At 42.7% G+C, this 27414-nt stretch overlaps 1 protein-coding gene across 4 annotated transcripts in view; it reads right to left on the bottom strand.

The window, feature by feature from the left end:
- CPQ (carboxypeptidase Q) overlaps positions 1 to 27414 on the bottom strand; it is a 514519-nt gene that overhangs the window by 13328 nt on the left and 473777 nt on the right. The window contains exon 8 of one of the 4 annotated variants that reach the window (XM_057734218.1): positions 7310 to 7661. The exons of 2 other annotated variants lie outside the window; for them this stretch is intronic. In XM_057734218.1, the coding sequence (XP_057590201.1) occupies positions 7585 to 7661 (77 nt within the window). In that variant the 3' untranslated portion in view covers positions 7310 to 7584. Of the gene's footprint in view, positions 1 to 7309; positions 7662 to 23649; positions 23795 to 27414 lie in introns of those variants that run through there. One more of the 4 variants, XM_057734216.1, reaches the window with a different exon arrangement.

Raw genomic sequence — 27414 nt, 5'->3', positions numbered from 1 at the left:
TACCCTTCTTTGTTATAATTGCTCTTTTCACATTTGTTTTCCGCACTATATTGTAAGTTCCTGAAGGCAAGGCCACTGTTTTGTTCTCCTCTCTGTCACCAATGCCTACAGCATAACACCAAACAAATGATAAATGTATATTTGTTGAGTGAATGAATGAAATCAGCAAATTGTGTAAGTGAACTGGGCCTTGGGGGTGCTGTATCAGTCAGAGCCCTTGTAGGAAATGGATGGGACACTCCAAAAAGATAAGTGGAAAATTTAATGAAAGGATTATTTACAAAGAGTGGTCAGGGTTAGATAAAACCAACAAGGGATGCTAAAGGAGCAGCAAGGAAGGCCAGTGCCATCCCTAGGCCAAAAAGGGCAAAGAAGAAAGCAGCTACAGTGCAGTTATATCTGCTGGAGAGGGTCACCAGAGGAGCTGTGGTTGTTTGTAGAAGCCGGGGAATCAGTCCCCTGTTGGTGCCTCTCACATCCTCCAGGGCCTCCCTTGGCCAGTCATCAGCCAGAGGGTAGTCCATAACAGTGAGCCTCCAAGGGCACAGTATAGGGTAGAGAAAGGTGATGACTGATACGGAGTGGCACAAGAGAACATCCAGCACAAGTACTTAGGATGCTGACAGGCAGAGATGGGGCACAGATGTTCCAGGTGAATAGAACATGTGAGCATTCCAGTTTCAGTGATGTCGGGGGGAATCTGGGTTATTTATAGGCAGATAAAGTTGGCAACCAACATTATCTTTGAACGGTTCTAATAAGGCTGAAAACAGACTGAACATAGCTCATAAATGGGGAGCTGTTGGGGGCCAACGGGCAGGAAGGTGGGGAGACTGGAGCTGCACCGTAGGGAGACGCTCCAGAAAACTGTGGAGGTGGAATTGTGTAAACAATCGTGGTGGTGAGGAGATGGCTGGGGAGGAAGTACAGTTTGGGGGACAGGTGACAAAGACCAGGGCCAGATGATGGTATCCCAGCCTCTGAAATTCTCTGGAAAGCATGTGGTTGAAGATAACCAAACTTCCCAGTGAAAAGGCCAGCAGTCCATTTTTAAACCAGAAGACACTTTATGCCATGAGCTCACAGCACAACCCAGGAGAGACGAATCTGTGTTTTCGCTTTGGTAGGCGCTAGAAGCATTTCTAACAGAAGCCATGACATTTTAGAACTAGTTGAAGCGGGTGAGGAGCATGTGCTCTCTGGATCTCAGACAGCGTCAGGATGTCAAATTCATGTACAAGTTAAGGACTAAGTCGAGGAGTTCAAAGAATGAAAGTCACTGAGGGCAGATAGAAGATGAATCAGAATTGTGGACTTCAAGTAACAGGAAAGGACATTTAATTCTAACAGAGTGCAGCTTGCTTGGGGCTGGTGTGCTCTCATTTAGAGTTTCCTAAAGACACAGCATGGTGGCTGACAGACAAGTCTCCAAATTCCATGTTGAAAAAATAGAAGCAAGAAATATTTGTGCATGCCCTCTTCAAGGCCTCTGAAATTCCCCTTCTGTCTCAGACTGAAAGAAACTGACTGCCAGATGGCTGGGAATTGGCTGCATCCCTTCAGAACCAGTGACTTAAGGAAAGCATTTCCTCAGAGATCATCTAGGTTCCCATGAACAGTTTACAAAACTGAAACAACTCCAGAAGATCTGGTACCACCAGTGAGGACACTGATAACCACAGGAGAAACGAGAGCAGGCCTGCTGGCAGCCTTGCAGCTTTGTTTCTGCAGTTCCAAGGAGACATTTTGTCAGTGACAGCCACTGACTGAAAAGACCAGCACTTGAGGGAGAGACTGCATTGCAATTTCTGAGAGTACCTGACGTTGCAGGGTGAGGGGCAGCAGGCGATATGTTAACTACCCTTAGGGATAAATTGCACAGAATCTTTTGACAGGTATATGAGCTCTGAAAAGGGAATCAACAAATGATTTTTAGGAGGCGAAAGCAAGTAGGAAGGAGCCTGCTCTGAAGGCCAGTATTCACCACTTGGAAATAAACTACAGCACGATTAGGGCAGTTCACCTTTAGGAAATAAGTTCTAAGGGAGGTTTGGAATTCAAGGATGTAAAGACATATCCTTGAGCTTGTCAGTCACGGAGAAATCGGACCTAGACAGGGAGATACAGCTTAGAGAATATAGGGGTTAGAGTCAGATAGGACTGGGTTCAAATTCAAACTCCTCTGCTTAATAACTGGGTGAATTTGGGCGAATCATGTAAGGCCACCCGGACTGTTTCCTCATGAATGAGTGAGGGCTGATGATACCCAAGTTCAAGATGCTGGTGAGGATGAGTAGGCACTCAGTTAATGCTTTACTACAGACATTATGTATCCATGAGATTGGCCAATATATCCACAAAGCATGATCAATTAAATACAACTTGAAGGATTTAAAATTCTTATTTAACATATCAAAGTTCTGATGATCGTTCTTCAACATGGAACAGTTGGACCATACGGTCTATTCTATGTGACCCTGCCTTGACCCATGTTTGGATTATTTTCCCTTCTCGTCCTTCTCTTTCCCCCTTTTCTCTCTCCTTTCTGAATCCTTTTTTTGGTAAACATTCATCTCACAAAATATTTTCCAGCTGTGTGACTGGGTGAAGATGGTCCAATGAATATTGGAAGAAATACTTGACCCGCTCTATACTGTTCACGACAGATTCTAATCTTCACAGAACGATCCCAGTAATGACCATGGTCTGTGCAGGATATCAGAAAAAGGTTAAATGAATACCTGCTAATTCCTGAAGAGATGGGTGGTAAATACACGAGATTCTCATAGCCCCCTCTTACCGTAGGTTGACTCTCATTCATATGTAATCAGTGGGGGTTCATGGGCACAAATTAAGCAATTCATGTTATGAGAAGTTTTTGAAAGACGTTTGAAAGCTTTGAAAGTTTAAATTCAAGTCTGTTATTTCCGTGCACACATTGGCTGCCGCAATGTTTCATGAAGGAGGCACTCACAGGCGAGCAGCTGTGGAAAATCCATTCTCCTTTATAAACAGATCTTGAACAGTTTGGGGTATGTGATTTAATTACAATGTAATGTATTACAGACATTTCCTGATCATGATAATTATGGGGTTGGAGAAGAACGTTATGGTCTTAACGTATTCCCTGCAAGAAAACTTAGTCTCCCTAGAATATATAAAATAAAAAATTACATTTAAAGCTTAATTAAAATTATTATTTCTTTCAGCAACATTATGAAATGAAAAAACATTACCAAAATAAGTAGAAAATCAATTCATGGAATTTGCAGACATTTAACCTCTCTTTTCAAAAGGGCAGTTTTATCCCTACTATATTAAATCTCATTGAAAATTAGAGTGAGACACAACTAATTAACAGCTTCCTAACCCATAGCTCTCCAGAAGAGAAAGCAACTTATAAGAGGGAAAGGAAAGAACAGTAAAACAAAGGAAAGGACAGGAAATGGAAAAACATCCCAGATCAAAACTCCATGAAAAGTATCATAATTTTAGTTTCTAAATTCTTACCCACGAATTTCCACGCCTGTGCCGGAAAGTTTCAGGGGTGCCACTAAGGCCTCGCGCCTCCCATCTCTGGAAAGCTTGGAACTGGTGGCTGGGATAATTGTGACCACAGAATGTGGGTCAGCACCAACATCTCTGGAGCACCTCCAGTTCACAAGTACCTAAACTCTGTGATAATGATTTGTCTTTCCATAGAGTTGAAGCTGTATGGCTGTAATAAGACTAATTAATTATCGCTATAGGAAGATGGCACTACAGACTCTGCAAATGTGGGAAGGACAGGAACAATACTATTTGTTGAGGGTCTCCTGTGTGCCTAGGGCTTTTTGGAGATTATTTGGTTCAGTTTTCCAAGTGACCCCATGAGGGAGTGATCATCCTGCATCATTAACAGATGGAAAACAGGTTTAAGTAACGAAAGTCACACGGTGGTAAGCAGCAGAGATAGCATTCAAAGCCAGGGCTCTCCAAACGGACAACCACGCTCCTACCCAGTTTTCGGAGCCGTCTCTCCCTGCCTTATGCTGGGACAGCTGTAACAGCCTGTCCCCACTGGAGAACTGTGTGCACGGTTCACGCCACTTGCAGCTCCATCCTTACTTTGCATCATGACAAGAAGATGGAAATTCAAGCTGGGGGTATCCTGAGCCGTGAACTAGAGTGAAGACTCAATCATGTTCAGATGGTGGGCTCAGGCAGCCTGGGCCTACCTATCAGAAGACGGACAGCAGAGCCCCTCCTAACACCAAGCCCCCGGTCTTGTGTGCCACACTCTGCAGGGCCTGCCGATCCTCCTCAGAGCTTGCAAGCATCCCATCCCAAACCACCCCTCCCCTCGGATCATTTGTTATCCTCTTACCCTGTTTCCTCCCCCTCCCCCACCTTGACAGCACTTTCTACTACCTAAAACTATATCACTCTTGCAATGATTTCATTATTTGCTGCTTGTCTTTCCCACTAGAAGGGACTTTGTCTTTTTCACTCTGCTCCCTAAAGCCTGGCAGGCAGTAGATGCTCAATAAATGTTTGTTGAATCACTGAATGGATAAATGAATGAATTATTAAATATCTAATGGGGCAAAAGCAGAGAGAAATACTGGTTTCATTCTGCCTCTCTACATGAATTTTGTTAGGTAAATCCTATTTTCTGGGGATTCTCCTCTCAGCTGCTGCCTTGGGGAATGACAAGAAGCTTCTTGTTACCGAAAGCTTGGGATGTTTCACATATAAGCTGAGATCTAAACACTCTATTATGTACTACTCAGTATGTTCCTCTACTTTTCACCACTGTTGTGGAAATTATCCACAACTTGATAATAAGGCAAAAAGGTGGGGAACACATCCTTTCAGTGTCATTCAGGGGCAAAGCCCATGAAAGATTATCTAGGACAATGTACTTAGTTTGACTCACTGCTAACTACTGATTAAAGGTCCCAGACTTAGTGATGTTATATGTTTAGTCACTGATATTTAGCCTAGTAGAGATGAAAATTATTTCTGTCTCATAGAACAGTTGTTTCCAAAGGTTACAGTTTATTGGCCTCTAAGACATTAACTAGTTAATCAGTTTTAATCTAACCTAGCAATCTTAGGTTAATATTTATTAAGCTGCATAAACTCAGTTTCTCAAATGCTCTTTGAATTGGGGTGACTATCTTACTGATTCCCATATTAATGAATGAATTGAATAAAATCTTTGACGTGTTCATTTTTTATTTGCATGGGAATTATGATTGTACCTTTTAGAAAATTATAACTTAATACCACCCATCTACAACCTTAAAGGAACAGTCACATTCATGTTGCTTCTCAAAAGTTCAATGACTCATGGTCTCCATCCATGATTCCCCGTGATTCCCCTAAGGGCACTGAGCAAACTGAGTACCAACCTAAGCGCTGGTCTTCTGCCTTCTCCCTTAGGGTAGGGGATGGTCCCCAGTGATGAGGAGGATTGGGGGGAAAATAAAAACAAATTTTGCACACAGACACACACATTTATCTATATCTATATCTATATCTATATCTATATCTATATCTATATCTATAATCTGTGTGTGTATAAAATTGGACTTGTCTTCACCACCTACCCACCCCTTAATACCCTAATTTCTCCCCTGACCTGCCTCACACCTTCCACATGAGAGTCATTATTTTGCCTTTCAGAAAATTAACCCACCTATAAACCTTGAAAGTACAATCACATTCATACATAATTGATTCTTTATCTTTGAGTTTATAATTTTATGTCTGCGCATGTGTAGTCATAACTTCCATATGTAGCGATAAAGAAACATCTATACCACTCTCTCCTTCTACCTTGTTTTGTACCTCAAACTAACATTGACACTTCTCATGATGGGGGTAATTTTGAATCTTACTCATGTATATATGTCAGTCCCAATTTATTATTCTCCCTTTGTCCATACAGAAATCATTGCCCACTCTTCTTTCATGGCCTGATGTCCACAAAGCTCCTACCCATTTGAGCCAGTGTGACTCCATGTATGTGCCTTTCTGCAGTTCTCTCCGCACCTGGGGAATGATGCTCCTAAAAAAACGTCAGTAAAAACTGTCTGTGCCAGAGCACAGTGTGAGAGCAGTCAATGCACATGGGTCTTCAGACTTGAAAAGACTCTAAAGATTGCTTCCAGGGTGGAGTTTATAACGAAAGCCTTAAAATCATCATGGTTTTCTATAATTGTGTTCAAATGGACATTTTGATTTCTGGCTACAGATACATAAAGGTTACAAAGCTGCTGTGCAGTGGAAGCCAGATGTTAGTAGATGTAAACCTTTGTTTCCGCGTGTCACCTCCCATTCTGTTGGCAAGCAGACACAAAGGAATGAGACAAGTTGGAAGTATTACCTGGACATGCTGTTCTAGGCCTACTTCCTGTACTGAATATGAATCGTTCTGGAAGGCTGGCTGGCAGGGGTACTGCAGGAATGCCTGGGGGACATGGTGGAGCTGGAGAGAGCCATTATAAATGATTACGGTACTGGAGGCCAATTGGTCGATAGGAAGATGTCCAGGCACGAGGGAGGTTGCAAGGGAGACGCTATGAACCTCTGACTAGTGATTCTCACTGTCACACGGCCAAGCTGATGGATTTATAAAACTTATTTAAAGAAGGTTTATTATTAAGCACTTAAGCACATAGTCTATAGGGAAAAAAAGATCATAGTTTTTCATAATAGGAGGAGTTGGCTTGTTTTTACAATCTTTAAAAAGGTTTAAAAAAAGATGTAAGAAAGGAGAAGGGGGTGTATTTTACCCATTCAAAGAAACTTTGATAAAACTATACTGACCATCAAAAAGGCCGAGTTGCTGTAGGATGGAGGGAATGCGTTGCTGTGGATGGAGACCTAACTGGCTGTGAGACAAAGAACAGGAGCAGCAGGTAAGGCCACCTGAGGATTGGTATCACTATTCAGAATGGAAATCAGTCTTGAGAAGCTGCAATGGCCCTTCCAGTTACTCTGTGGATCTCCATTACCCATCCCCCCCAGTATGTAGGACAGGTTAAAACTGTCCTTTTAAAGGGATCTAGCTAAATTCACAGCTGATTAAGCCATATGAGGTTACAAAGAGAATGAGACTATTTTAGAGTAGGCACCTAAAATTTTAGGGGTCATGTCAAGGGGGGCAACCAAGTCCTCCACAAAATGGCTTTGGGGGCCACTGTCGGCAGTAGAATTACGGGCTAGGTGGACTAAGCGTCTGCGCCAAGACAGGCTTCTTTATTTCTGCATATGACCGTGTGAGGGTCATGGGACGTTGTACCACAGAAAATAGGAAACATACAGAAGACAATTTTAATACTAAAAAAAAAAATTCCACCTGAAAAGATACAGCATTAAAAATATAATAAAAGGTGACATTAAGGAATACTATGTAATCATATCCAGAAAAATGAGGATGGTGTCCTGTGGATCCATTCAGAGGCAGCTCAGGACACTGACGAAAACTGCTCTGGCAGTGAGTACCTCTAGACGCCTTTCAATTCTTTATCGCTTGCTTATGTGTCAGATAGCATGGACTTGTCCAAAATAAGTGTGTCCATGCTTTGGTGTAAGTCAGTTGGTTACAAATAGATCACAAACTATTTGGCTAAAGTTGCAAAGTTCCTCCACCACAGCTTCTGAGGAAAGAACTACAAGGAAAACAGAAACATGGTGAATAGTCCTGGCCTCAAACCATCATCCTGAAGAGGAAGCAGGTAAAGTTAGAGGTTGACACTGGAGAAAAATCTAGTAAATGTTGGCTCAGTTATTCTAATATGCTTTTGTTTTATTTAAGCAAATAGGCCTTTACTTTCTTGGTCACCTGGCAGGTTCCCATTTGGCAGCTAAATGCAGCCCCATTAATTGACTATTTGCTAAAGGGATGCGATGTTTGTTTTTTTTTAAACATAAAACCTTTTAAAATTTAACCTTCTGAAAGTCGTTATGCAGTGAGGAAAAAAATGAGCTAAACACGAAAAGCTTTGTGGATTCCGAAACAAAGGAAACAAATGTGTAAGAAGGAGACTGGGAAATGAGTATGCTTTTAATGCAAGCACACATCTCACTTAAAGTAAAACAGTTCCAGGAATATGCATTAAATGCCAATGCCCATGAAAAGGTCCTGGCCCACAGCAATCAATTTGGAGGGAATCTACAAGGCTGAGATGTAAGTTTAACATTTAGATGTAGCTTAATTCCCAATGCTATTATGGTTCACCCTCATTAATGTAATTCTTAGGGCAATCCTTATAATGAAGAAACAGTGATTATTCTCAGTAGCCATGAAAAATATAATTGTAGTACATGTGATTAAATGCTTCTGTGGTGAGATAAACTGCAATTTATACATTTCTGTGTGTTCTTTAAAAAAAAAGGCTGATGATGATAAAGGAAGCTAATTCTACTTTGTGGGGCAACATGTCATTAGTTATTCCATCATTTATACTCAAACTCCGGCATTATGGGGCAAGGTAAAAGGTGCTTGAGATTTGCTGCTACAGACCCTGAAATAGTTTCCAGTGCAGAGTGTATAAGTAAGTCCTACTGTTTCACCTCCAGAGTCATTTCTCTTAAAGTCTTTAGAATTCTTGACAAAAGGTGGAAAGGAAAGAATGCTGTCCTTTACTAACTAATTAAACTGGTAAGAAGACCTCATTATGAAGGACAGGGAACATGAAGCATGAATTATTTCTTGGTCCATTTCATACAGTGAGAAATAATCTTCCAGCTACTGTAAACAGGTTAAATGACTACTCAGTATGATCACAGTTACAATGTGCAAACCTTGACTTCACTGCTGCATAAGCAAGGCAGCCACTTAGGGGTTCTATCAAACATGACTTGCATATAAGGCTTTTGGAAAGGAGATCACATTCATTTATCTGTCATCTACTGAGCTCCTACTAAGCGCCAAGTACCTTGCTAAGCTCTGGGCAAACAATGATGGGTATAACTTACAGGTGTCTGCTCTCACAGAATTTCATAGAACTCTCAATCTAGTAGAATACACCTTCGTAGAAATGAGGTTGACTGGAGAATAAAGTATCACATCTAAAACTGCTTGGGACTCTACAGATGAAACTTTAAAAGGAGAAAGCCTCATTCTTCCCAAGTTTCTGTTTTTAACGCAGTAAAGATGGTTCTTGAGTGTGTTGGAGGGTAGCACAGGCTGTTTCACTCTGGGCATGGTACAGAGACTGGAGATGGTACTGCTACTTATTGTCTCTGGATTACTGGGATGTACAATGACATGCTGTTTAATGATGAGAAAGATAACAAATCATAACCATTTTCATAGCCAGGATTTACTAAGTACTTTCTATGTGTCATGGCCTTAACTAAACCTGCATGATCTTATCAAATCCGCACGATGACTCTCTAATTATTATTATTCTCATTTTACAGATGAGTAAACTTAGATTTAAAGGTTATAATGACAATTATAAGCAGAGGAGTCTGATGAGAGGATGTGCAGACCTTTTTACCTTGTGCTGAATTCATTCCTTCATCTTGAGGATGAAGGTCCACGGGAGTGGGGAGTCTTGCCCTCACCGAGTGGAGTGAAAGAGCAATTCTATGGGTCTGCCATCCTCAGGTGACCCATCCCCACATCACCACCGTCTTTGCTCTCCAGGGAACTTCTCGCATGAACCTGCGTTTCTTGAAACACCTTCTATTAGATCTCATAATAGAATACCTGGTTCGTACATTTCCGAAATTATATCCTTCCCTTGCTTATAATTCAACCTTGCATACTTGGTAACAGACACTGTATCCTACTCTGTTGGTTTAGGGTGAACCCACTCTACCTGTGCTCAGCAGGTTGTCAGGATGGCTACTGTCCCTCTTAAATTTTAGAATCTCTTTTCTCTGTGGAGAAACACCTCATCCATTCCCTTGGAAGCTTTCTTTTTACATAAATCAGAACTGGCAAAGAACTTCTCTAGTCCAACCATCATCTAACGTTTGAATCACTTTACAATATTTCTAACATACAGTTGTTCAGTCTTCTCTTAAACACCTCTATTGACAGGAAACTTGGGACTTTCCAAAGTAGCCCACCCCAAGTGCTCTCCAGTAATGCGTTCATTCAACATTAACTACATTCATAAAATGAGTTGTGGGGAAAGTTTTAAGTAAAGAACTGTTATAGTTGTACCAAGTCCCTGTCTTTTATGAGGCCCAACTAGGGGAGCTAAGACATGTACACCAAGAGCTAAAACATGAGATCCAAAGTTCTGTAAGAGCTCAGGGGATGGAAAGGTCAATTACAATTGTGATGTTCAATCAGACCAAGACAAACCATGCTAATATCCTACTTCTCAGATTAACCAAAGGACTTCAAAATACTCTATAACCTTGGAAAACAGTCAGATAACAGTAACTGCTAATATTGCTTATGTAATAAATGATTAGCTTCTTTTATATATAATGTGCATACTATAAAATATACCCATTTGAAGTGTACATTCTTCAAGTTTTGACACATGCACACACCTGTGTGACTATCACAGCAATCAGGTTGTAGAACGTTCCCACTGCTGCTAAAAGGTCCCTCGTGTCCAGTCTTAGTTCACTGCTTCCCACCTTCAGCGTCTGGCAACCACTGATTTGCTCCCAGTACTGCAGATTAGATTTGGCTTTCCTAGAATGTCACATGAATGGAATTACACGGAATGCAGTCTTTTGTGTTCGGCTTCTTTCATTCAGCATGATGATTTTGAAATTCACCTATATTGTTGCATAGTTTGTTATTTTTTTTTTTCTTGGTCATCGAGTGTAGGAATGTCTCATCTTGGTTTTAATTTACATTTCCATGATGACTAATAATGTCCAACACCTTTTTGTGTCATTATTGGGCATTTATATATCTTCTTTGTGAATGTAGTGTTTGTTAAAATTTGCGTGACCATATATGTATGGATCTATTTTTGGATTCTCTACTCTGTTCTGTTGATCTGTTTGTCTATTCTTATGCCAATAGACCACATTGCTTTAATTACTGTAGACAGGACAATTTAAAATCAGATAGAGTAAGTCTTCCAACTATTTTCTTCTTTTTCAAAATTGTTCTGAATCGTCTAGGCCCATAGCATTTCCACACAGATTTTAGAATCAGCTTATCATTTTGTAAAATAAAGGACTACTTTAGCTTCATCCCACACATTTTGACACGTCATGTTATTATTATCAAAAAGATTCAAAACAATCTCTAATTTTCCTTGGTGGTTTCTTCTTTGACTCACGTGTGCTGTTTAATTTTCTATTTGGGCATTTTGTTGATATCTTACTGCTTTCACTTTCATATTTAATTCCACAGTGGTCAGCAAATATATTGGGCTGGCCAAAAAGTTCATTCGTGTTTTTTGTAAGATGTTATGGAAAAACCTGAATGAACTTTTTGGCCAACCCAATACTTCATATAATTTCAATCCCTTTAAATTCACTGAGATGGCTCTTAAGACCAGCACATACTCTATCATGATGAATGCGGTATGTGCACTTTAAAAAAAGAATGTGCATTTTGCTATTGTTGAATTCATTATTCCATAAAATCAATTTGATCATGTGGGTTGATAGTGTGTCTTCCATATCCATACTGACTTCCTAGCTACTTGTTCTAACATTAAAAAATGAGTGCTGAAATCTCCAACCATAACTATGGATTTGTCTGCTCTTTGATTTCTGTAGTTTTCATGGATTTTTGAAGCTTTGTATTGAGTGCATTCACATTTAAGATTTACATGCCTTAATATAAAATGTCCCTTCTTCTCAATAATATTCTTTATTTTGACACTTACTTTTACAGATAGTACAGTTATTATGGTCTTCACATGTTCAAAACTTGCTGTGTATCTTTTATCCACCACTTCTAACCTACTTGTCTTTACATTTAAAGTGTGCTTTTTGCAAATAGCATATAACTAAGTCTATTTTTCTGTTCAGTTTGACAATCTCTGTCTTTTAATTAAAAGAGTTTAGTGCATTTATGTTAATGTAATTATTGATATGCTTGAGTTTTAGTCTACCATCTTGTTATTTGTTTAGCATTTGTTTCTTTTTTTCTTTTTTCTTTTTTCTGTTAAATATACCACATATCCAACAAGTTTGATCCATTTTGGCTGATCAAAGTTCAAAATTTTCCTAGCCCTGTGGTCTCTGGGAATTGTTCAGCCTCCAGCTCCCTGACAGTTCTTCTTTGCTGATTCTTGTGGAATTTTACCTTATACATGCTCAGGTTAGTATGCAGCAAAAGACTCAAGGGGACCCTTATGCAGACTTCTGGAGCTCCTTTTCTGTGTAGCTCCTTGCTCTGGTACTCTGTCCTATAAAAACACAGCTGCCTCAGACTCCCTGAACTCTGTCCCTGTAACCTAGTGAGACCACTGTGTTGTGCTTGGGCTTTCCCTCCCTGCGCCATGACCCCAAATATGCCTTTAGGCAGAAAACTGGGGCAATCACAGGGCTCATCTTTTGTTTTCTTTACCTCAGGGATCGCAGTCCTCACCTTCCTGCTGTCCAATGGATGACTTAGTTGTCTGATATATTTTGTCTAGCTTTCTAGGGTTTTTTTTGTTTGCTTTTTTGTTCTTTAATAGCAAGGGTGAGTCCAAGTTTCTCTCTTATGGCTGGAAGCAGATATACTTATTAGCTTCTTGAAGGTAGAAAATATGTCATATGCTCCTACATTTCAGCATCTGACAGTTGCTTTACTTGTCAATATAGCACAGTGGTTAATAACATAAATTATAAAGCAAGCCTCACTGAGTTTGAATCCAGACTGCATGTATCATCTTGTGACACGGGGAAGGGTATTTTACTTCTCCGTGCCTTAATCTTCCCACCTATAATATAAGAATGGTAATAACCTAGCTTTTGGGTTTGTTTGAGGTCAATGAGCTAATGAGTTTGGATACTGCTTGGCATAAGATAACGCTTAATACTAATGCTATTGCTAATGTTATAATGACTTGGCTTCAAAGGGCCAGGTAGCTTATTCCTGTGAAAAAAGTGAAGATTCACTTTTTTGGAATCTCATGCAGATAACCAGAGTAAGTGAATGGAACCACATGATATTGTTTCATTGTTGCTATATTAAAGAATCATGGACCTCCATCTCTCCTAGCCAATCGTAAGTAACGGATAACATCAAGCTCCTAGCCTGAGAACAAAGGATCTTGACAAAAGCCACACTAAGATCTAAGGAGACTATAAGTGTACCCTGCTCTTCATATTTCCATCTAGGTTAGCAATGAAAAAGTATATGTGTGCTGCATTTCTAAAATAAGATTTTATTAGAAATGCACTACTGGCAATAGATCAGTTAAAGGAACACAACAGTGGATCTGCTTGTAAAGTGAAGACTCCTTTTATAGAGCAAATGATCGCCCACTAATTTATCTATGCCATAAATCTAGAGTTCTGTATGTAGGGTCTGTAATGGGTGGCACCTGAGCCAATGTTACTTTCAGAGACTAGGCTTGGCTGTTTTGAGACATATTAAAAGCTGCTCCTTTTAGGGAGATCCTCCCTGGGGCTTTGAGGAAGTTCTTGGGAAAGAGGAGGTCCTAATATTTACATGTGTCAGGCAAAGGTTTGTTACTCACTTGTGTATATGCTTAACCAGCCTGGGTATCAGTCATGTGTCCAAGAATGAAATACAAATTAAAGTTTTAACACAGACAAATATCTTTGGTATTTGCTCTGCAAACCAGCCCATGTGTTACCACCACCACCACTGTTCTTCTGTCTTGGGAGTATGTGCCTGAAGGCCCCTCTCTCGGTCCTGGATTAAAATGGCCAGCTCTCAGGTGACCTCAGCAGAGATGTTAGCATGATCTGAAGTTCATGTCTTGTAAATGTTTAATGATAGTCTTCAGAGGATAAAGGAATAAAGAAGCAATTAAAACTCTCTTCTTGACTGAATACTGTGATTAAATTAGATTCTGGTGCATTATTGTAGTTTTTGATGTGGTACCGTGGTGCAGGGGTCTGTATGCTACCACTGATCTAAGTAATCCCCCACTGAGGTACACGAGAGAACTAATATCACAGAGTAACAACGCACCAGTCACCATTTCCGAATCATCTAACGGCATCCACCCTATGACTAATACTTTGAAATTAAATCATCTTTCCTTCAGAAAAAAAAAAAAAAAATCAATGCTTTTGTTTTATTATCTACCTTAACAACATTTCTACGAGGAAAGAAGGGGCTGGATTTGTAGTCCGCTCTTTTTAAAAGTATGAGAACCAGAGAACCAGAGAGTAAATCATCTGAGTGATATCATATAGGGACATACAACCTAAGAGAATCCTGGACCTTGCAACACCAATCTTGAAACCTTTCTGCTAGATCAGGGTTACCAAAGTATTTTTGTAAAGGGCTAGAGGCTAAATATTTTAGAATTGGGTGGGCCATACTGTTTCTGTGGCAACACAACTGCTCAACTCTGCTGTTGTATCAAGAAAGCTATCACAGTGTAGAAACGTAAATGAAGGAGCACAGTTGGTTATGATGACTAACTTTCTCTCTCCCTCTCTCCCTCTCTCTCTGTGTACACACACACACACACACACACACAACAGGTGATGGGCCAGACTTGGCCTGCATATAAAAGTTTAACAACACTTGCACTAAATCGTGACCCATGTTAGAGGCTACCATAGGATCTAAGGGATACTACATGACGGTAGAATGTGACATTTGTCCTTGCTTCTTTTTTTTTTTTAATAAATTTATTTATTTATTTTATTGGCTGTGTTGGGTCTTTTTTTGCTGTGCACGGGCTTTCTTTAGTTGCGGTGAGTGGGGGCTACTCTTCGTTGTGGTGCGTAGGCTCCTCATTGCCGTGGCTTCTCTTGTTGTGGAGCACAGGCTCTAGGCAAGTGGACTTCAGTAGTTACAGCACATGGGCTCAGTAGTTGCAGCATGTGGGCTCAACAGTTGTGGCTCATGGGCTCTAAAGCGCAGGCTCAGTAGCTGTGGCGCATGGGCTTAGTTGCTCCAAGGCATGTGGGATCTTCCTGGAACGGGTATCGAACCCATGTCCCCTGCATTGGCAGGCGGATTCTTAACCACTGCACCACCAGGGAAGCCCTGTCCTCACTTCTTGCATTATCATTTGGTCTTCACAAGAAATCTGCTCTGTGGGCTATTAATAACTTTCCATTTTATACATGAGAAAGCTAAGAGGCTAGCTCACTTGTCCAGGTCCACATGGTTGTAAATGCAGTGTGAAGACTCCTGAATTTCAACATTTCTCCTCTGCTGGCTGTTCCATAAGAAGTTCTTATCTACACTTTCATTTTTAGTTGTGAAAATGCTTGGACCTGGGGAGGCTGAATGACTTGTCTGGGGTCAATGGTCTGTTAGTGACTGAACCAGGACCAGAACCATCATCTGTTGGCTTCCAGGCTGGGCTTCTATCCCTTCACATTATTGTGAACATTTTCCAGAAAAAAAAAAAAAAGGTGTAACTAGATAGAATGATGGTATGTTCATTGTATTTCATTCTTTAAACTTCCTGAAATGATACCATTAAAAAAAAAAATCTCTTTGACATACCAAACAGTATCCAGATAGAGAATAATGATTTGTGATTCACTTTATGTCTTTGACTATCTAATTTTCAAATCCCAATCTGGATCATAAAATTCTTTTTTGGCACACAGCAGTACCATTTGTTTAATTTTATTCTGTAATGCTGACAATTACATCTTCAATCACAGCACTTAATTATCTCCTCCAATCCAGGGAATGTGTGAATCAGAAGGAAAATAAATTGATAAAGAGGACTCGGTTTTAACCAGCACTTTAAAAGGAATCACTGTGATTTCCAGGGTCTCTTCTGGCTCTATCAGAACATGGAAGGTGATCGGGTGACCAATTGTCCTGGTCTGCTTGGGACTGAGGAGTTTCCTGGAATGCAGGGCTTTCAGTGCTAAAACCAGAAAAGCCCCAGGCAAATGGTCACCCTGACTGCTAAATCATACGTACGGAATGAACTGACCACTAACCATAACTCTGGAGGTAATGACCCTCCTCTGGAAAGTGACTGCGGACAAGAATAAGAGGGCTGCCCAGTTTCTCAGCAACATTTGAGCATGACAGGGCCCCATGATTTTGCAGGAAAATCTAACTATATTAAACCCAACTATATTAAAATATCAACAGGTATAGATGGACGAATAGCCCATTGACAAACATCAATCAGTCTGGATTATTACTGCTACGTTTCCCACTCATTGGTGAAAATAGTGTAATCTGTCAACCTAAGATACACATAAGGAAAGAGGGCTTTTAGCTCCAACCATAACAGAAGGCATCCGCTCAACAAGGAAAAGAATCCACAAGCCACCGGTGAGCATCAGTTCTTAGACTCCACAGAATACGCATCTCCCAGCGCCAGGGTCCTCAGCCAGCCCGGGAGGCGACGCCAAGGTTCCAAACTCTGGCTCTGAAGCCACAGGCCAGATGACACCTTCTTGGGATTTCTCTCAGGCCTCCTGCCGTTTCTACCTTCCTCTGACAGCTCCGGCTTTGCAAATTTGGGCTGGCTGAGAAGACCTGCTCTGGATGTCCCAGCTTTGGGGAAAGGAGTTTCTGGTGGTCCCCTTCGAATCCAAACCTCTCGAAGGCCCCTTTGCTATGGCTGGAGTAACAAGGGGCTTGGCGAGCCCCACAGCTGTCAGCCCCGCTCCCTGCCCTGGAGGATGCTAAAAGTAAATGCGAGAAGGATGCACACCGTCCGGCGGCGGAACAGTTGCTACCGTACGTGCCAGGGTTAAAAGCCACAGATGATGAAAAACTCTGGAAAAAGCCACGTGAAGGGTGTTCAGACCTTTCCTATAGAAACGCTCACCACTGAAAGCCTGATTCTAATTTTCAGCTATATTTGGTGACTGTTTATTTAAGAACTTGCTTAGAAAATTCAGTTGAAATATGCATCAGTGAAATCTGTGGCCGTTACAGGCTGGCCAAATGTAGTAATGAGTCTGAGTCAGCATGTGCAGGGGACAGTCCCCGTGACCATCAGACGGCCCGGAGGCATTCAGACACCTCACTTCACGAGGGACTGATCGAGCCCCGTCTACGTCCTCCCAGGCCACCAATCACCTGCAATTCTAGAGACCTGGCTGTCTCTGACATTTTTCTCCTTAATCCTTACTTTGGCCTTCACTTTTTCTACTTCCTTCGTTGAGTCCATTACTCAACTCCACGTCATTTCTTTTCCTGTCTCCTGTCTCCCTTCTGCTGCTTACTTGACCCTTTATCCCTTTCTAATTTATCTCCTGTCAACCTCTCCCACATTTCTTTATTATTTGCCTTTCTTAACTGTCCTTGTCTCTATGACCTAATTTCTCTTCCTCTTTTGCAACTTGTTTCTTGTTTTCCACTGGGGATTCCTTTAAGCACTTAAAAAACCAATTATTACCACGTTGCTTCATTTTCAGTAAACCTGATTTTGCAAGTGGAAACTCCATTTCCTTGGCGTGCTATGGCAGAGAGGTAAAGACATAAATTAACGAGCCGGCTGAGATGGGGAAGAGACAGCCAATTTGCAGCTCTGTGCTGGAACGACTATGAAGCAGGTGGCGAGGGGCATGAATACACACCTCTATGCAGCTTAGCACACCCTGTACGCACCAGATATCTACAGCCTGTCCAGGCCTGGAGAAAAATCAATTTCTCCTTGTTGAATGCCAAATGAAGGCTGTCAAAGTCAGGTGCTGATCCACTATTTAAAGAGAACAAATTCAAAAATGGCAGGGAGCTCTGTGAAATTGCTATGAAGTCCAGTTTCAGAAACAGGAGTACTTGAGTCAGCCGAGGATCTTCCTACAGGGGGGTTGATGTCTGTGTGTCGGCGGAAGTGCTCTGGTATATTCTCCAGATCCCCGAACATTCTGCTAACATAAAATGTGAACAACACAGGCGCACTGGCTAGAATAAAATTGCTTCAGGTTGATAAGCATTCAATAGCTTCCCTGAGTTTTCAGCCGACTCAGACTCACACCTGCCAATGTTGCTTTTGATTACAAAACACAACAGTTGGGCATTCCAGGTAACCAGAATTATCTTGGTAATTAGATTCTGTCATGCACGGTATACTCAGGCCTCGGGCTTTTGTGGAAACAGAAGAGGCTCCCGGAGTATCTTTAAAGCACTTGGTCTCTTCTAGAGAGCAGGTCGCTAATAAGCTCTTCCTGAAACAATGAGAAGGTGGATTGCCTCTCCTTTCACACCTCCTGCCTCCCCTTTCTGGTTCAGCAAATTTCAGTTGTGTTGCAGAAGGAAAAAGAAGGAAGAAAGCTGTAAACAAGGAGAAGGGATGGAAACTCTCCAGGAAGAAATCCAAATTTCTGTCTTGGTTTCTGTGCATTTCAAAATGGAAGTGCTACACCTGTTAAAGTGCCCATTAGGCAAACAATACAGGAAACAAGATGGGCTTTAGGAGGTTGGGAGGGAGGAGAAGAGGCAGGTCAGGGAGCGGAAGCAAGAGGAGGGCATTGTGTTTAAAGGTGATTGCAAAATGTTCAACCAGGGGAAAGAAATGCCTGCACACATTTCACCGAAGAGTGAAGGAGAGCATCATTTCAATGCTGACAAGGGGAACAACATCTCTGTTGCAGCCACACAGAGGTCTGTCTGTGTCTAACAAGACAAAATTACAGGTCTGGTGATGGTGCAACTTCCATGCCCTGAGTTCCATGCATCAGGAGGAGGTGCGACTAAACACTTGATATATTGACTAGATGTGAAGAAATAGATCAGATCTGTGAGGGTAATCGTGGTTACCTAGTGGTTAAAACAGGCACACAGAGAAGGGAGAAGAAAAAACACAGAATACCTACTGTGCGCCAGGTACTTCCATCTACTCTGTCTCGCTTAAGCCCTAACACACGCCGGTGCACTAAATATTATGAAGCTTCATTCCCAGATGAGGAAAAAAGCCTCAAGAAGATGTAAATAACCCAAGTTCATACAGCTGCTCAACAGTAGAGCCAAAATTTGAGGGCAAACCCCATGACTTCTACCCGGTCATGCTGCCCCCAGAGGACACAGTCTCCGTACCTTCCAGAAAGGAAACCAACACTCAAGGATCACCAACCGTATGCCAGCCTCTTTGGAACACACTCTCACACTCTCACATTCTCCGGTAATTTCAGTTCCACCGACACATAGATGATCTGACAGACAAACAGTACGCGGTCTCTTCAAGAAGACAACTCAAACCTTTGCCACAGCAATCACACAGATCTGGTGCCTGGGGATGGGTGTGTGAGGGAATCCCCAGCATCTGGCGCCCCCCCCCGAACATGGAAATCTCACCTGAAGACCAGAGGAGAGGCTTTGGAGAGAGACAGGGTAGGGACCCACGAGAGATCTCTGGGCTGCCCTCGCCCCGCCTTCACGATGGGCGCTTCTGCTGCCCCTCTGGGTGGAGCCACGCCACACAGACTCAAGGGCTTCTGTGGGCGGAAGGGGCCCAGCGCTTCAGGACAGGTCTGATTCTCAACAGTCTAGAACACAAGGGCACAGGAGGTGTTTTTCGAGCTCCTTAGCAGGCGTGAGAAGCCACTGGGTGAGGTCTTTCCCTGCAACGTTAGGCTTCCTCTGATGATCGCAGCCGACACTACGGAGCACTTGCCGGTGTGTGCCAGGCACTGCTCTAAGCACTTCTGTGTCTTATCTCATCGCGTTGACGAGACTCGAGAGGTGGCTCTGCTTATCCTGACTTCGGGCAGAGAGCTTAGGGAGCGTGCCCAGCCCTCCTCAGCTGGGACTGCGCCGCAGGGCGTTGCTCCCGGATCAGCCCGCGGTGCTGCTTCCACCACATGGAACTGGATGCTCCAACCCTTCTGCAACCTGGGGACGCGGCACACTCGCATAGAACTTTGTCTTTATCACGCGAACATAGTGCCGACACTCTCCCGTCTGTTACTGGCTTTATATCCTGCAATTGCTTCTTATGACAGATTTCATGCCTTCATCGTCCTTCCTCACTCTAAAACATGTTACAATCTGTTTATGTTTCTCTCATCTTAAAAAAACAAAACAAATCCATCCTTTTACCCCATACCCCTCTCTAGCTACTTCTTTTTCTATCACCTCCCTTTATAGCCAATCCTCTTGAGAGAGTTTCCTTTTTTGACATCTTTATTTCCTCATGTCCCACTCACTGTTCAATCCACTTTACCCCCACTCTTCCCCTGAAATTGCACCTGCCAACCACACGTTTCTGGTTGTTAACTCCAGTGGGTATAACAGTGTCTTTCTGGGAGGTCAGACCTGGTTGACCATCCGTCCTTCCTGAAAGACGCCTCTGTTGCCTCCTGTCAGGGTGATCCCTTCTCCTGGTTTGTCCCACTCCCTGGCTGCCCCTCTCAGTCTTCTCTATATTCCTCTCCCTCTGCCCCTCCTTAGTGTCCCGAGCCCTCCCTCCTCCTGGGCTGTCTAACCCATTCTGCGGCAGCATGAGCACTGAGCGTGGATGACGTACAGCTCCACTAGCACGGTCCCCTCCTGAGGCCCAGGCACATATCCAACTGCCTCAGGGACACCCCTAGCCCGAAGCTCCCGTGTTCCTTCTTCTGTGACCGACCGCCATAATCCTAGCCTGAAGCCTGGCCTCCCCCCTTACCCTTTCCTCTCCCCTAAGTCTCACATCACGCCCGCAGGCTGAGACATCACCAGCCCACCCACCTTCTCCAGATCCCCTGCCCCTCCTCTTGTGAGCCTCCATCACTCTCGTCTGGCCCTCCTGCCTGTTCCAGCTTTGCCCCTCCAGTCCACGCTATCAGAGCTTCTGCCAGAGTGACCTTTGCAAACAGAAAAGAGGTGCTCTCCCTCTTCTTCTTGAGCCTTTGAATGGCTCTCCTTTGCTGTGAGACATCCGTAGTCCTTATCAGAACTTACAGGAAAGGCCTGTTATGATCATGCCCGTAATTATCTTTTCGGCTTCATTTTTCACGATCTCTCCTGCATTCTGCTTTTCAAACCATCGAACTTCTCTCAGTTCCTTGCTGTGTTATGCTCTCACAGTTTCTATGTGTTCCCACATTTGGCCTTTATTATGTGACGCACCCTACTCCCATGCTCATGTCTTTCAGCTGACTTCTGGGTAAGTGTCACTGGCTTAAATGTCACCTCTTCTTTGAAGCCTTCCCAGACCTCCTGAGCCCGGACTCCTTCCATGTGTCCCTACAGTGCCCTGCACTTTTAATAAGATGGCAGTCAGGACACTTTTTTGTAGTCGTCTCTTTGTGTATCTATGTTTCCTAGTAAACATAAGCTCCAGAAAAAGGCACTGTTTCTGTCTTGACTTTTGTTGGACATTAACTCCTACCACAGTGTTTAGTGAAAAAATTAAACAATTTAAAATGGCATTAAATATTTTTGAATGAATAAGCATACTTTGTAGGAACTAGGAGGTAAGGAGAAAGTGAAGCAGCCTAGCCAGGTGAAGAGATGACCAGCAGGGCAGAATAAGGAAGCATGGGGAGGTAATATTCCTGGGTGCTCCTGCTCACACTTCCCAGAATTAAAAGTGAAGGGCTTTGGGCTTCCTAGGTGGTGCAGTGGTTGAGAATCCGCCTGCCAATGCAGGGGACACAGGTTTGATCCCTGCTCCAGGAAGATACCACATGCCGCGGAGCAACTAAGCCCGTGCGCCACAGCTATTGAGCCGGTGCTTTAGAGCCACAACTATTGAGCCCATGTGCCGCAACTACTGAAGCCCACGCACCTAGAGCCCGTGGTCCACAACAAGAGAAGCCATGGCAATGAGAAGCCTGTGCACCACAACGAAGAGTAGCCCCCACTCACCGCAACTAAAAAAGAAAAGCCCGCGCACCGCAAAAAAGACCCAACACAGCCAATTAAATAAATAAATAAATAAATTTAAAAAAAAGAAAAAAAGTGAAGGGTTTTTCTGGAGTCCAATAAAGACAATGGGAATTGAAAGAGAAGACTCTTCTGTCCAGGCTGTCTTTCAGGAAGACATCTGGGAGAACTGCCCAGAGTCTACGTGGGAACAGACAAGGTGCAGGTTTGTTTTGAGAGCGAGAGGGAACAGAGCACAGAAAAGCTGGAGGGTTGGAAGGCCCCCTCTCTTGTCTTGGTCAAGATATTTGCCAAATTTAAGCCAACTGTTTCCGTGTCTCTCTTGGAAAATGAGAAGCGTGTATGAGCGGTAAGAAGCAGAGCCATGTTACTCAGTGCCTTCCCACACGCTCAGAGGACTGAACGCTCTAACACGCACTCTTGAATGCAGCTCAAGCTCTTCACTGACTGGTGAGTGATGAAACATGCTCTGAAGCAATTTATCGCTTCAAGATGATGGCAGGAGGCAGACAGTGCTGGCTAGAAGTGGAGAGGCTCATTTTGAGCAGGGGATGTCAAAAAAAAGAGGTTCTGCATAGCAGCTGGCCCTCTGGAACACGGCTGCAGACATTTGGGGTATGCTTGTCATGTACAGGCCCTGGAATACCCCTATTAACCTAGAAGCCCTGTCACCCTCCTCTGGGGAGGTTGTAATAATTCACAGGAGAGAATAGTTACTGAAGGATGAAGCAGTGGGGAAAGCTTCATAGAGACACTGGCCTTTGTGCCAGGCCTTGAAGATTTAGCTTCTAGGAGGAAAAAAGAAAGGGCATTCCAGGTAAGAATTTTCCCCATACTGTGGGAAAAGGCATGGAGGAGGATATGAACAGGGTATGCCCAGAGAATAACGATTAGACTAGCTTGGCTGGAGAGGCAGGCTCCCGTCACAGAATATTGGAAGTTAAGACAGGACAAAAATACCCTGCAGTGTTCTACAGGTAAGATCAATGGCTCATTTACCCAGCTTCAAAAGGCTGCAAATAGCTATTTTTTATGTTGGAAAAGAAATCCAATAATTTGTATCACTCGGGCTATGAATCTGATAAAAAGCCTTTCCTGAAGACTGTAACAAATGGCCGCAGGAGCCCTGCATTCAAGCTGCAGTATTGTAATACACTGCCGGGAGAGTCAGATCATATTGATTTTGTTGGGCCACTCGGCTGTCTGTACAGAATTCCCAGAGTCCCTGCCTCCCTCACTGGGTTCCATTTTATCCTGTTTTGTACAGATTTAGAGAGAGCCAGCTCCCAGGAAGGCTGCACTGGGCTGTGCAAAGCCAACTGAGGCACAACTGCTGTCCTTAAGAAGCTCAAGTGGAGAGAGAGATAAGATGCTCTAATAATGCAGGACCACATGTCAAAGAAAAGACAAACAACAACACAAAAGGAAGAGATGGATGTGGAGCAACTGGAACTCTCATCCACTGCTGGCAGGAATGTAAAGAATGGGAAATGGTAAAAGCACTTAAGAAAACAGTTTGGCAGTTTCTTCTGAAGTTAAACATAGTTCTACCCTATGACCCAGCAGTTCCACTCCTAGATATTTTCCCAAGGGGGGAAAACATATATCCACAAAAAACATCTGTATAAGAATGTACATAGTAGCTTTATGCATAAAAACCAAAAAACTGGAAAAAAAGCTAAATGTGTATTTAACAGGAAAATGGATAAACAAATTGTGGATGGGAAGTACTCAGAATTAAAAAGAATGAACTACTGCTAAATGCAACAACATGGATGAACCTCAAAAATAGGATGTAGTACTAACTAAATATGACACAATTCCCTGCATTTATTCCATTTATATGATGTTCAAACATAGGCAAAACTAACCTCAGATGATAGACATCAGAATAGTGGTCGTCTCTGGAGATGGGGTGAGGTTGGGGGTTGTCTGGAAAGGAGAATGAGGGAGACTGTCTGGGTGATGGAAATGTTATATCAATTTGGGCATTGGTTACCCAGGTGTACATGATTATCAAACCAGGTGCATTTTACTCTATGTCAATTATACCTCATTAAAAAAAAATAAAACAAAATAGGAGTTGGGTAAAAGACAGCATGGATTCATGGACATGATGCCTTGAGCAAGCTTCAGAGAGTGACCCTCGAAAAGTGGCTGGGGAAAGCCTATCCAGGGGGATGTACTGTGGGATTCAGGAAGCACTATGCTGGTCATGGGAGCTAAGGCCAGAAAGGTGGGCTGAGGTCATAATAGTGGTTGGGGTGGTAGGAGCAGAATCACTGACTATATCCCATTAGATTCACCAAGAAAGAGAAGGGAAATAGAAAATTAAAGGGATTAAAAAGCTTTGGAAATTTTGTTTTTTGGATTTGTTTGTAGCATATTTGTAGGCCAAAGGGCTGAATCACTGTGGAAGAGACACTGAAGTGAGAAGATCACTCACAGATCATGGTTCTGGTAGATGTGGGTGGTTCACACTTAGATAGGATGTGAACCTGCTACACCTCTGTCAGGAGAGAAGCTGGAGGCCCGAGTAAAACTGTGAAGGGCAGGGAGCATGAAGCTCATGGTGGATGTCCTCTAATGTCTCAATGTAGCTGACCTTCAGTGAAAGTGACAAAGAAGTAGGGCGGGGGCTTGAGGAGCACAGAAAAAGTTCAGAACAGGGTGCTATAGAGAATCTGAAAGAGAATCCGGAGATGAACAGGCAAATTCTGAGAGTTATGCAGCCTGGATTGCTAATAGAGATCACTGGCCAGGCTGGGGACTAGCAAGGCATGGAGAATGAAAGCATATGGTGGCTACTGAGAACATGCTTGACATGGGTCATGGCTAGAGGGTGGGGATGAGATAGTGCAGGGCCAATGGAGATCACGAAAGGGTCAGAGTTCTGGCTGCCAGGAAGAAGAGAAGCACGTCCAGGAGGCATAAGAAACTTTATAAGTATAAGGCAGCGTTGCTCAGTGAAGGTGGTTTTATGATTCACGATGTTTGAAGGAGAGCAGTTCTGAATGATGGATGGGTTGAATGGGGATGCCATTCAGCTCTGGAAGTTGGGAGTCATCAAGGATGATGGCAGAAGACACGCAGGAAGGAAGACTGAGCCAAAGGCTGAAGTCCTTGAGCAAATGTGGTGGAGTATTCCCACTTACAAGTTCCTCTCTCTCCAAATGTGAAGCAGAAGTTGACCTGAGCTTTGGTTACAAAGTACTGTTTTAAATAATGTGCTACTGATTATATTTAACTCTTTTTATTCTATGAAGTTGAAAATGCTTCAGGGTATGTTTTAAAGTTGATTTTAATCACGTCTCTATGAGTAACACAAAAGTGGTTTCTATTCTCATCTTACAAATAATGAGCCTTACTTCAGTGCCCCTGGGTACACAAAAGCAATTGCTGAAATCACCTGTCTATTCAGAAAGTGACTGCATTAGACAAAGGGCACAAAACGGCATAGTTTTCAGTGTCTGAAAAGAAGTCGCACGTTTTGACACTTAAAAAATAAAATTTATGAGAAGAAAGAAGTTGTTTTGTTCTTATTCATCTTTCCAGTTCTTTTATTGATTTTTTTATTGGAATAATTCCTTCAAGCCCTTAAAAATCAAAATTTTTATTTAGGGACTCCCAGACTCCTACATCAAGAAATATATCCTAAAGGCCAGCGGGGAGCTTTTTGGTATATCATGAGTCAGAAGGAAATGGCAGCAGCATTGTTTCTACTACTTATTAACTGTGTATCTTTTGACAAAATATTGCCTCTCTGTGCTTTGAGTTCCTCATGGAAATATTATGCAAGTAAAAGAGCTAAACAAGGTTGGAATTTTTAATACACGAAGAAAACAGTGAATGATTAGTGAGTCTTTAAATAGAAATTAAATTAACCACCACAAAAATGTCAACTTTGACCCAAAACAGTTCTCTGGCAAGGCATCCTTAATCAGGGATCTTCTAGAAACGAGTTCTGATTAATGAGATGAGAATGTCCATACCTCCCACCCCCACATCTACTTCCTCACCAGCATTAGCACCTACATGCTCTGTCTTCCTGCCGGTTACCACAGAAGAACCATTCAAGCTTATTCCCAAAGCCAATTTCCACATTTGGGCATTAGGTCCTTTTCCCTTTTGCCTGCTCAAAGAATTGGTCATTCTTTTCCATATCATTTACTTCCCCCTCTCTATCAGATTGTTCTCATGAGCAAATAAACACATTATTTCTCTATCTTAAAAATCTTTTTCTCTACTCCTTTCCTTACCAGCTCAGAGAGCCAGTGAGAGGGTCCCTGCCCTTAGCTCTGTGCCTTAAAAGGCCATGTTCTGGTCCTTCTCCAGCCACGGGTTTCCCTATGGGGTAGGAAGTCTGTTGGGACAAGAAGTGTTTACCCAGAGCTGACTGATGCTCCCCACTTTCCAAACCAGACTCTGGGTACCCTGCACCACAGAATTCTCTGTCCACATAGACCTTAGCTCCTCATGGAGTGCTCGCAGTCCTCTTTCCTGGATCCATCTTCCTTAGGGTAGACTTGCTGTCATACGCCTAGACCCAAGTGATATTCAAGAGATGGTCTTGGTGGGAGTATGGACCAAGCTTGGACACGCAGGCTGGGGTGTCCCCTCCCAAGCAAACAAAACCCCTCATAGTATGGGATGAGCTGGCATCTGGAAGGGAAGGGGTGTGGGCCACAGGCCCTTTCCCTGTGCCACCAAGTCATGGTGTGGAATTCCAGAGTCCAAGAATTCTAAACCCGAACCTGGTTTTCCAGGTTCTTATGAAAAATAATATTTGTCAATCTGATGGAAATAACATTTTACTTAATAGTCTGTTAGCTTGATATAGAAATTTTACATAATTGAAAATACATGGTGATTCCTTCTTTATCTTATCCCAACTTCTTAATGCTGGCATTGTCAGGGCTCAGTTTCAGTACCTCTTCGCTTCTTTATATTCAATCCCTATTTATCCACCCAGCCCATGGCTTAGAAGGCTCATGATTCCCCAATAGTTTCTCCAGCCCACACTTCTTTCTTAGTTTTATACTCTCTACTTGACATTTCCACTTGGATGTCTAACGGGCATCTCAAACTTGCGCATGTACCAAAATAAACTCCTGTCTTCTTTTACCAAACCTGGTCCAGTCACAGCCTTTCACATTCCACTTTATGCCAACTCCATCTTCCAATTGCTTAGACCAAAAACCTTGGAATCTTTTGGAATCACCTTTTACTCTTGCAATCTATCAGGAAACCATACTGGCTCTATGTTCAAAATATATCCAAAACATGACCATTTCTCACTACTTCTCCTGCTGCCACACCCTGGTCCAAGCTCCAATCACCTCTTGCCTGGACTACTACAATTGCCTCTCACCGGGTTCTCTTTTGGTCTCTTCTCAATACAGACACCAGTGTGATACCATTCCAATATGGCAGATCATGTCATTCTGCTCAAGATCCTGCAATGGTTTCCCCATTTCACTTAATTGTCTTCAAAGCCCTATGTTCTCTAGACCCTGATATCCTCTGATCTCCTCTGACCATTCATTCCCTCC

Source organism: Hippopotamus amphibius, chromosome 5 (genome assembly GCF_030028045.1).
Source record: "Hippopotamus amphibius kiboko isolate mHipAmp2 chromosome 5, mHipAmp2.hap2, whole genome shotgun sequence".
Lineage (NCBI taxonomy): Eukaryota > Metazoa > Chordata > Mammalia > Artiodactyla > Hippopotamidae > Hippopotamus > Hippopotamus amphibius.
The sequence above is the reverse complement of the archived record's forward strand: the minus strand, read 5'-3'. Positions and strand labels throughout refer to the sequence as shown.